This window comes from Dendropsophus ebraccatus, chromosome 15, assembly GCF_027789765.1.
Source record: "Dendropsophus ebraccatus isolate aDenEbr1 chromosome 15, aDenEbr1.pat, whole genome shotgun sequence".
NCBI lineage: Eukaryota > Metazoa > Chordata > Amphibia > Anura > Hylidae > Dendropsophus > Dendropsophus ebraccatus.
The window spans coordinates 4,208,540-4,221,331 of NC_091468.1; the positions used below are offsets into that span (position 1 = coordinate 4,208,540).

Sequence of the window (12,792 nt, forward strand, 5' to 3'; positions counted from 1 at the left end):
ATTACCGATTTTATGTTACATTATATATTAAAAAAAATGTATAAAAAGTGATCAAAACGTCCGATCTTCACAAATATGGTATTAATAAAAACTAGAGATCATGGCAGAAAAAAATGAGACCCGATACAGCCCCGTAGGTGAAAAAATAAAACCGTTATAAGCGTCACAATAGGCCCATTTTATTTATAATTAATTGCCAAAAAAAAAGGATTTCATTTTTAAAAAATATATAACATTAGAGAATCTGTGTAACCTGCATATGGTTGTGTTCGGACTGACCTATAGAGTAATAGTATCATGTCGCTGTTACCATATAGTGCATTACGTAGACACAGGAACCCCCCCAAACGTTACCATATTGCATTCTTTTTTTACGATTTCACCTATTTATATCTTCATAAATAATATATTTGGGATTCCATCATACAAAAGACGCCATTACACAGTACAACTATTCCTGTAAAAAACAAACATTTACATGGCCTGTAGATAGAAAACTGAGAGTGCTGGAGCTCTTAGAAGGGGAGGAGGGAAAAACGGAAACACTAAGATCAAAATTTGCGCGGCCCACTGGGTCATTTTGGGCCTGGTCCTCAAAGGGTTAAATGGTGCTCCATCTGGGGTTGGTACGTCCTGTCTAGAGTATGCACAAGAGATCACTGAGGCCTCCTGCCATCCTCAGAATGGATCCCCGAATCCTGCAGGATAGATCTGTGGGCCCCATGCGTGCAGCACAGTTGCTCCTTTTACTCTCTATGCTCCATGGAGGCGGAATGGATGGAGCTGCAGTGGGGTCGCAATTGGCTACAAGTTTGACCAAACTGTTCCAAGGTGTCCACCCAAGACTGATTTCTCGTGACTGTCGGGCTGCGGTCATTGCCACCTTGCCTATGTGCTTACTGACAGAGCAAATAGGGATGACCCATTAGTCCTCAGTGACAAAGTGCATAGGGATTACTCCTAGCCCCCCCCCCCCCGTTAATCCTCACTGACAGAGCACATAGGGATGACCCCTAGCCCATAGTGCATAGGGATTACCCCCCTTGTTAGTCCTTACTGACAGAGTGCATAGGGATTACCCTCCTTGTTAGTCCTTACTGACAGAGTGCATGCATAGGGATTACCCTCCTTGTTAGTCCTTACTGACAGAGTGCATAGGGATTACCCCCCTTGTTAGTCCTTACTGACAGAGTGCATAGGGATTACCCTCCTTGTTAGTCCTTACTGACAGAGTGCATGAGATGACCCCTAGCCCCCCCCCCCCCGCTCGTTATTGTAAAGTATAAATAGATACATTCTTTCTTTTGACTCTTGACGCTTCCTGTAGCGCAGTCCTTTGTATAATTTACTCCGTCCATGTAGCTATCACTCTTTCACTCTCATTATCTACTTTATATTCCATCAAAATGTTTTCTTCATGGATTTTAGCTTTTTGCTTTGCACTCGTATTGGAAAAGGTTGCTGAGTTTTGTTTAGTAGAATCACAAAGTGCAGGGGTGACAGACCGGTGCTCCCTCAGCAATGGCGGTGACCCTCCCTGACTCCCCAATCCCCAGAGTCTGGCAGAGAAGGATGGGAGTGTGAGGACATGTGGAGAGTCACATCCACACACAGCATGAAAATAATAGCAGTATATATTAGCCCACAAGATATATATATATATATATATATATATATATATATATATATATATATATATATATATATATACACAGTATTACTTTACATTTAATAACAATAATAATAATAAATATAATCGGTGTACAAAAACACATAGGAAGAATGTACTAACACTCCTTAAAGAAGTCCGTTTTTTTTTTTTTTTGCCTTGTCTCCAGCACTAGTCCTACAGTGTAATTTATTACTGTGGCTGGGTCATGTGATCCCCAGCATGACCCACATAAAATCACAGTGCTCAATGTGTCAGAGGAAGTGCTATCTCCTTTATGGCTGACTGTAAAATACAGGATAACATCATCACCCATCCGATCCCCATGACAGTTCACAGACTGAGAATTCCTGTTGACCCTGTGGTGATAAGAGAAGGCTGCTGTAAAGTGATCTGTACAGCATTGCAGCGTCATGTGACAGATAGAGGAGACGATAGCAGCTCCCTGTAGAATGACCTCTTCACAGGTCACAGAGCGCGCTCAGTAATGTCTCACATTCATCTCCAGGGAACAGAGTCTGTCTATTGTCGTCTATGTCCATGAGTCTTGCTGTAAAGCATATCACTAAGTGCTGTTAAGAACAGGCCAGGCAAGATGGCCGCCCCCATAACAATGTACAAAACATGAAATAAAAAAATATTACAGTCGGGAAATAGAAACAAATTAGAATAAAGCAGCAAATTTTAGTTTCTGACTCCAATCAGTAAGAGAAATTTAGGGGACACATTCCCTTTAAACTATGTGTGGCCCATTGGGAGCACACGGGGCGATATGTCGGCATCCCATCTTCACAGGTTACTGACATACACCCCAATGTCTGACTGTAGAATTATGTAATGTAAGTGATTCTTGTCTGAATGTTTATCCAGTCCGATCACCATAATTACTTACTTCATCACTTACAGGATTTTTTGCCTTCCTCTGGATCAACAGAGACAAGATCCCATCACCCACACCCCAATGTCTGACAGAAAACATGATGTGACTGTAGAATTATGTAATGTAAGGGATTCTTGTCTGAATATTTATCCAGTCCGATCACCATAATTTTTCCTCTTTTTCTCAGACTGGTTTATTACTTACTGGATTTTTTTTACCTTCCTCTGGATCAACAAAGACAAGATCCCATCACCCACATCCTCTCCAATCCTTCAGATTAACTTTTACTTAACCATACTATCATATGTAATGTACAAAAACCCTTCTGGAACCTTTCGATGGGTGGACAATAGAGATGAGCAAACTGTCTCTTACCAACCCAGATTCATTTCAGTACCGAACCAAACTTTTTGCAAAGTCTGTAATGAGTTTGTAAAGATGGCCGCCGCACAATTTATTACACATAGAAAACAAGCAAACAAAAGGTTAAGCTCACCTGTCCGCGCTCCCCTGGTGTCCTACTGGGGGTCTACAACGTCTTCGGCTGCTTCAAGCCCCCTCAGCCAATTACTAACTGACTAAGATGGGACAGCACCATGGCCAGTGATTGGCTGAACAGGTTGTCACTCTTCTCTCTGCCAGGAAGTGGAGGCGACTGGGATCAGCAGCGGACATCGGGAGAGTGTGGACAGGTAACCCAATTTTTTTAAAAGTTTGTTCATCTCTAGTGGGCAACGTCAATTATTTAGGTAGGTCAGATGACTAATCCGCATGGAGCAGAATATACTATATAGAACTTTTTGCTTTTCCGCATCATCACCACCTCTGAACTATTTTCATCTATTTTTATCGGCAATGATGTGTCCTGGTCAGAGTAAGTTCATGGAAATAACTAATACTTCTCCATTCTTCGGGAACAGCTGTTCCTCCTTCACATCAAGGTCAGACACTTAAAGTTACCAGAAATAATAGTAATAAAATAATCCTGATAAATAATCTGCAGCCAGATCCAATGAAGATGGGAGTAAGAGGGAGCAGGTTATAGGCCGTCACTGATGGAGGAGGAGAACACGTGAGAAGAAGATTCCTCCTGGTTCTTTAGTCTTCCAGGGTTTCTCTGTCACTGAATGAAGGCAGATGTGCGGGAGTGAGGAGCGATCGGAGCAAAGAAGTGTCCTCAAACAGCTGGAAAGGCTTCACATATACTCCATAAAGGCTTCACATATACTCCATAAAGGCTTCACATATACTCCATAAAGGCTTCACATATACTCCATAAAGGCTTCTTATATACTCCATAAAGGCTTCTTATATACTCCATAAAGGCTTCACATATACTCCATAAAGGCTTCACATATACTCCATAAAGGCTTCACATATACTCCATAAAGGCTTCACATATACTCCATAAAGGCTTCTTATATACTCCATAAAGGCTTCACATATACTCCATAAAGGCTTCACATATACTCCATAAAGGCTTCACATATACTCCATAAAGGCTTCACATATACTCCATAAAGGCTTCTTATATACTCCATAAAGGCTTCTTATATACTCCATAAAGGCTTCACATATACTCCATAAAGGCTTCACATATACTCCATAAAGGCTTCACATATACTCCATAAAGGCTTCACATATACTCCATAAAGGCTTCTTATATACTCCATAAAGGCTTCTTATATACTCCATAAAGGCTTCACATATACTCCATAAAGGCTTCACATATACTCCATAAAGGCTTCTTATATACTCCATAAAGGCTTCACATATACTCCATAAAGGCTTCACATATACTCCATAAAGGCTTCTTATATACTCCATAAAGGCTTCAGATATACTCCATAAAGGCTTCAGATATACTCCATAAAGGCTTCACATATACTCCATAAAGGCTTCACATATACTCCATAAAGGCTTCACATATACTCCATAAAGGCTTCTTATATACTCCATAAAGGCTTCACATATACTCCATAAAGGCTTCACATATACTCCATAAAGCAATGTGTTAAGGATTGAAATTTTTGGAAAAAAAATTTATGTCAAGGTCAGCCCTGGACTACCGGGTTGGTAAATAATCCAATTATTTTATGTATAGAAAAGTACCTGCGGTAATGCCGCCACTAATGTTGTTAGATGTACACTGTAAGTTGGCCTGGTTGTAGGTTTGGCTGGTTTATATTTGGTATAAACTGAAATTAAAGGGAACCTGTCACCATGAAAATGGCGTCCAATCTGCAGGTAGCATGGTATAGAGCAGGAGGAGCTGAGCAGATTAATATATAGCTGTGTGCAAAAAGGTCCAGGATAACTAGTCATTTATTCCTAAAAAGTTTAAAAAGTCAAGTGGGCGGTCCTACTCAGTGATTGGCGGCTATCTGTGTGGAATGTTTTTTTGGCCAACAGTTATTTCATTCCTGGCTAAAAATCAGGTGAAGGGAAGAGTAAGCCACTGCCAGACAGCTCTGATACCAGTTTATCCCTCCCAGAACAATAGAGTCAGCCAGTAAAAATCCAACCTGCCCAACACTATCTGTTAAAGGGGTAGTTCGGTGCTACACATTTATTCACTAAATAACACACATTACAAAGTTATACAACTTTGTAATGTGTGTTATTTAAGTGAATGGCCCCCTTCCTCGTGTTCCCCCACCCCTGGAAGTGTGGTGCATTATACTCACTGAATTACTGTTGACCCTGGCTGCCATCTTGGGTCGATCGCGTCATCTTCACGAGGCCGGCCGGACCGCTCCAACCCTCCCTCATGGCGGCCCCCCTCCGGCACGTCATCAGCTGCTCAGCCGCGATTGGCTGAGCATAGTTATGCCGCGCGCTCCATAGTGTGCACTGACATGGTTTTCTGCGACCACTATTCAATGAATAGTGGCCGCAGAAAACTGAAATGTCATTTCTTTTTTACGGAGCGGCTAGGGGTCTCGGTGGGGGTGTATATTATGTGTACACGCTCCGGCCGGGATCCCATACACATCAAGCTAACGTAACTTTTCCTAATAATCAAAGTCGTTGTACTTCATTTTCCTTTAAATGGGTCGGCCCACTAACAGTATTTATCACCTGTATATGCCGACCATCTGAATCCTGGAAAAACCCAACATATACTGGAACTAACCATATAATGTAACGTATACACTGGAAACCCGACGTATGTGACTGATTTATCCACCAGAAGTGCTATGGACTGAATGAGGCCTATGCTTTGACAGTGGCGCAGACCTAAAAGACCGTCTGCCTTCATAGGAGGAGAGGAAAAATCCCAGGGGGCCATAATAGAAATCGAATAAACTGGATGGAATAAGTAAAAGACAAGAAAGCAAAGAAAATCCACAGAATTTTACACTTTTAGAATAGGAGGATGGTCCAGCATTCTGGGGGTTAATGAGGATGACCTCCTCGGAGGTTAGTGAGATCGCCATGTACTGCGCTTCTTCCCACAGATTTCACAGTAACTTTAAGTTGTGTTGATTTCTGGTTTTCATTTCTCCTTTTTTTCACAGAATTATCTTATCGTCATTTGTCATGTGTGGTCCGAAAAAATGCAGAAAAAAACAACACAAAGGGACTTCAGTATATAGTGTCAAGGTTCATACGCACAGCGCACTCATTGCCGTGTACAAGGGCCCTGGATGGTCCCGTATGACTGAATCAATGGAGATCCATGAGAAAAATGTATAGAAAAAGGCGGCACAGGATGGTCCAGCACGGGCACATAAGCGGATCCAGCCGAATATACAGATTGATATTCTCAGATATAATTAGTAGTATTCCACTGATCAGAATGGGGGAGCAAGGTCTGCAGTTCCTGACATGAACATTGGTGGCAGCAGAGAGGCCCGTGTCAGCCCTTACTGCTGCCGCCCAATGATTCAAAGCAGAGAAATACAAAATACAAAACATTACAAAGTAATATAACTATAATAAAGCAAAGTATATATGTCAGGGGTATAGCTAACAATCATGGGGCCTCACTGCAGAAGATGACCCCCCCCCATCGGCATTTGATTCCCACTGCCTGGAAAATGGGCACAGCCTAAGGTCTATGGTTGTATCCATCCAGGCAGTCCTCGGGCTGCATCCACCGTCTCCAGGCAGGGGGATTTAAATGCCGATTGTTTGGGTTTGTGACCCCAAATTCTCATCAAGTTCTCTCATCTGTAAAATATATACACAGTAATACCTCTATCCTCACAATCGGTTCTTGAAGGCTGTTCCAGAACCGAGCAGTTTAAAAACTGAGTTGTGTGTTTCCATAGGGAACAATGTAACTGTGTTTAATTGGTCTTCCCACTTCATGGGTGCAGAGCATCCGGCCCACAGAATGTAAAGAGTTAAGTGGTGACGCAACAGCATCACCACTTACCTCCTCTGCCCTAGCAGTAAGTAGTGATGCCTGTGATGCCTTGTGCACCACTACTTATTGTGAAGCAGCAGGGATTCCCCTCATAATGACAGGAATCCCTGCTCTAAACAGGTGTTCCCTGCGGCGGGGGTGGAAAGAGAGGCAGGAGCGGATAATACTGGGGTATTATTGTATATACCATGGGTCTCCAAACTGCTGTCCTCCAGCTGTTGCAACACTACATTTCCCATCATGCCCGGACAGCCAAATCCAAAGCATGATGGGCATTGTGGTTTTGCAACAGCTGGAGGGCCGCAGTTTGGAGACCCATGGTATATACATACAGTATATATAACCAGCGGAGAGCGAAGTTCAGGTGTCTACAGACTTATGTACCTGGGCAGCCACTATTTTCTATAATAATCGCTCTTCAGGGTTCCTGGAGCTGCAGGTTCCAGAGCCTTAACGCTCGTCTTGCCTCGGCCAGAACTAGATATAGTAGTGAAAACAATCTATATAGTAAAAAGTTACAGTTTTATTTTTGTTTGTGAACAGCTTAGGCAGATACAGGTGTGAGCGGAAAGGATTGTCATGACCTCTAAGCTATGCGTCACCTCTGCTCCTGTCAGTGCTGCTGCACAGATCTCCACATGTTGAGCATTGAAGATGAATATTAGCAGGTCTGGGATAAGCAGGCAACCTTAATGTGGTGAGGGGCCCCTGGGCCCTCCTGATCACAGCTGCAACTGGTGAGACCTCTACAGCTACGTCACTGCTGTTAGGTCAAATCAATGGTGAAAATGAATTAAATTATGCAGATCACAACAAAAAGCTGGAATAGACTAGACGCCATATTGTAAAGTTATTTTCACATGGGTCAGATCTAACGCTAGAAGATTCAGCAGCAGCAGCTACACAATCTGCTGGAAAATGGACAAGACTCATCAAGGAGACTGCTGGAAACCAATCTGTACAGAACTACAGCAAAAAGGTGTAAGACAAGACAATAGATGAAGCTCCCGACTCAGCCTCCCCTCCCTAAAACTGAGCTGAGACCTCCTCCTCTGTCTGTGATAATAAGGAGGAGACTGGTGAAAAGTGATATGTACAGAACTACAGCAAAAGGTAACAGTGTAAAGACAATAAATGAAGCTCCCGACTCAGCCTCCCCTCCCTAAAACTGAGCTGAGACCTCCTCCTCTGTCTGTGATAATAAGGAGGAGACTGGTGGAAAGTGATATGTACAGAACTACAGCAAAAGGTAACAGTGTAAAGACAATAAATGAAGCTCCCGACTCAGCCTCCCCTCCCTAAAACTGAGCTGAGACCTCCTCCTTTGTCTGTGATGATACAGAGGAGACTGGTGGAAAGTGATATGTACAGAAGTACAGCAAAAGGTGACAACAGTGTATAGACAATAGATGAAGCTCCCGATTCAGCCTCCCCTCCCTATGAAATGACCTCTTCAAAGGTCACAGAGCATGTCCAGACACCTTTTCCATTCATTTCAATGGGACAGCACCTGTCTATTGTTGGCTATGTCTGTGGGAATTGCTGTAAAGCATATCACTAAATGCTGTGAAGAAAGGCACAAGCAATATGGCAGCCCCAGCATAATGTACAAAAAAAATAAAAAAATTTAGAAAACAGAATCCGATGAGAATAAAAAAACATGTTTCATTATCCGACTGATCCCTTCCCTTCCACCGACCAAGAAGCTATGAACCCGGTCACATTGAATACAGATAGAATGGGATGAATAATCTTGTTGTTTCCTTTCCACACTCCTGGAGCGGAGACATGAGCGGAGCGCTGACGGCCGTGAGCGGGATCACACAGGATCCTCTGGAGAAGCCGATGACTTGCACATTTACATCTACAGGAAAGCGATCAATGACTTTGGTTCCATTACAGTCACTAACGGCTTCTTCACTTAATCCTCAACGCATGAGACGTATTCAATACAGGTCAATACGGTAACAGAATAATTACTCGCTCTTCCAGTAAAAACACTTACATTTTTAAGACGTCTTGGTGAAAATTCTGAAATACCTCAGATGGAATAACTTTAAAGGAAAATTGGGATAATGACCTGCAAGAAAGGAGACGGCAATTTCAGTAAGTGTCTTCGACAATTTACACGCTTTAAAATGTAAAGTTGTGAATATGCTTGTGGGCTATGAGAGCCGCGGCTTCTCCCGTCCTAACGTCCTTGGCGGAGAGAGAAATTCTGTTTCCTTAAAGCCCTAAGGGAATTGTCCTCTGCTAAACGCAATGATGTTCCGTCTCGCTATAAGAACCAAACATACATACATACGGGGGGAGAACGTAACTACAACACTGTTATTCTGCATGGACTCTTCCTGACACACCTCATATACCGTAACGGACTCTTCCTTCATTAGTCACGTAACTTGTGTCATAAACCTTACTACTGGTTCTTTTTAATTGTTTTGGGGGTGCGGTATAACAGCGCTGACAAAGTCCCATAGCGGAATCCTCGTGGTTGTGTACCTGGTAGAGCGTCTATGAGCTGAGTGGCTGGGTGTCTTCAGGTTTTACTACTTTACTCTTTTACATCCATCTACAGACAGAAGTAGATGTGGTCGAAAGTCAAAGTTTGGTGCAATGGACCAAGAAAATCACTTTGTCGAATTGTAGCAAAATAACACAAAACTACTTTATGGTCCATGAAATTACTGCAGAGATAAATGCGAGGAACAAGTATCAGTGAAAACCATCAACCACTCAAAGACGATCTCCACGACAAAACCTTGTGTGATCAATGGGGCAAAGACCACAAAACTCAAACACCGGTTTTCCAGTTTCTGATCACGGTTAGAAAAAATACTCAAAAATTTACATGTAGCCTTAAAATAACGTGGGCCAGGTGCTCGACTAATCTTTGTTTTCTTTTACCATCTCGGCATTTGTTTTACTTGCGCAGGATAACCACAACTGGCTGAATATAGGCTACTGGAAAGCCATCTACAGCTAGCTGCATGGAGAACAGAGAAGCTCATTGCTCTACCAATTGTTTTACTTCTTGGTGGAGCTATCAATACCTGGACCAGTGGTGTAGACAGTATGGTTTCACCTTGGCCCAGGAGCTGAGGGGGCCCATAAAGTCTCTCTTCCCCATATGAGGGGGCAGTACTAAAAATAAAGCATTATACTTGTGGGTCCGTGTCCTTACACCTCTGGTCTGGATCCTCACTCTTATGATATTAAGTTTCTATTAGGTTTGGTTTACACTATCCAAAACAGAGACTGTCAGGGCAGGAAGCCCTACCATCGGAGGCAGATGATGTTTCCTGCCGCATGGGCCCTGTAGCAGCTGCGTGGTCTTCCTCCATGGTGCCTGTGCCACTGGTCTAAGAAATCCTTTATATGCTTTATCCGAGGCCATAAAAGATCACTGACCAGGGAGATTGGACTTTGTTCAGTTGTGCAGCCGGGCCTCACGAACAATCGCTAGATTATTTTTGCCCATTCATTTTATGATAGTTGGCTGCACATTCTCGTTTACACAGGAAGCTGGCGACTATTTACCATCCTGATGGATGAACAGAAGACGCAGTCAGTCAATGAAATTTTTTTTTTGTTTGTCGGCTGATTGCTGCCCCTTTGACATGGGATCATTATTGGCCACAAGCGTTTGTAGTATACAAACTATACAATCTATATTATACTATACTATGCTATACAATCTATATTATACTATACTATGCTATACAATCTATATTATACTATACTATGTTATACAATCTATATTATACTATACTATGCTATACAATCTATATTATACTATACTATGCTATACAATCTATATTATACTATACTATACTATGCTATACAATCTATATTATACTATACTATACTATGTTATACAATCTATATTATACTATACTATACTATGTTATACAATCTATATTATACTATACTATGCTATACAATCTATATTATACTATACTATACTATACAATCTATATTATACTATACTATGTTATACAATCTATATTATACTATACTATGTTATACAATCTATATTATACTATACTATACAATCTATATTATACTATACTATACTATGTTATACAATCTATATTATACTATACTATGCTATACAATCTATATTATACTATACTATACTATACAATCTATATTATACTATACTATACTATGTTATACAATCTATATTATACTATACTATGCTATACAATCTATATTATACTATACTATACTATACAATCTATTTTATACTATACTATGCTATACAATCTATATTATACTATACTATACTATACTATACAATCTATATTATACTATACTATACTATGTTATACAATCTATATTATACTATACTATGCTATACAATCTATATTATACTATACTATACTATACTATACTATACTATACAATCTATATTATACTATACTATACTATACTATACAATCTATATTATACTATACTATGTTATACAATCTATATTATACTATACTATACTATGTTATACAATCTATATTATACTATACTATGCTATACAATCTATATTATACTATACTATACTATGTTATACAATCTATATTATACTATACTATACTATACTATACAATCTATATTATACTATACTATACTATACTATACAATCTATATTATACTATACTATACTATGTTATACAATCTATATTATACTATACTATGCTATACAATCTATATTATACTATACTATATTATGTTATACAATCTATATTATACTATACTATATTATGTTATACAATCTATACTATACTATACTATGTTATACAATCAGTGGAATTAGTGTATACTGCATAGTTGGAGGGGTTCTGTATACCCACAGTGTATCGTTTTTAGGGGTCTTGCATATCTGTAGTGCATAGTTGGGGGGCTGTATACCTATAGTGTATAGTTGGGGGGGTCCTGTATACCTGTAGTGTGTAGTTGGGGGGGCTGTATACCTGTAGTGTATAGTTGAGGGAGGTCCTGTATACCTGCAGTGTATAGTTGGTAAAGGTCCTGTATACCTGTACTGTACAGTTCGGGGGTCCTGTATACCTGTAGTATATAGTTGGTGCTGTATACCTGTAATGTATAGTTGGTGGAGGTCTTGTATACCTGTAGTTTATAGTTTGAGGGTCCTGGATACCTGTAGTGTATAATTGGTGGAGGTCTTGTATACCTGTAGTATATAGTTCATGGGTTCTGTATACCTGAAGTGCATAGTTTGAGGTTTCTGTATAACTGTAGTATAGAGTTGGTGGAGGTCCTGTATACCTGTAGTGTATAGTTTGGGGTCATATATACCTGTAGTATATAGTTGGTGGAGTTCCTGTATACCTGTAGTGTATAGCTTTGGGGTCCTGTATACCTGTAGTATAGAGTTGGTGGGGGTGCTGTATACCTGTATTATATAGTTGGTGGAGGTTCTGTATACCTGTACTGTATAGTTTTGGATTTCTGTAAACCTGTAGTGTATAGTTTGGGGTCCTGTATACCTGTAGTATATAGTTGGTGGAGGTCATGTATACCTGTAGTGTAAAGTTTGGGGGTCCTGTATACCTGTAGTATAGAGTTGGTGAAGGTGCTGTATACCTGTAGCATAGAGTTGGTGGAGGTCCTGTATACCTGTAGTGTATAGTTTTGAGGTCCTGTATACCTGTAGTGTATAGTTTGGGGTCCTATATACCTGTAGTATATAGTTGGTGGAGTTCCTGTATACCTGTAGTGTATAGTTTTGGGGTCCTGTATACCTGTAGTGTATAGTTTGGGGTCCTGTATACCTGTAGTATATAGTTGGTGGAGGTCCCCTGCACCTGTAGTGTATAGTTTTGGGGTCCTGTATACCTGTAGTGTCCTGTA

General features: G+C 40.6%; 1 protein-coding gene across 3 annotated transcripts in view; it reads right to left on the minus strand.

The window, feature by feature from the left end:
* Nucleotides 1–12,792, minus strand: part of LHCGR (luteinizing hormone/choriogonadotropin receptor) — an 86,108-nt gene that overhangs the window by 54,049 nt on the left and 19,267 nt on the right. For all 3 annotated transcript variants that reach the window (XM_069954354.1, XM_069954355.1, XM_069954353.1), the window contains exon 2: nucleotides 8,930–9,004. In XM_069954354.1, coding sequence (XP_069810455.1) covers nucleotides 8,930–9,004 — 75 coding nt within the window. The remainder of the gene's footprint in view (nucleotides 1–8,929; nucleotides 9,005–12,792) is intronic.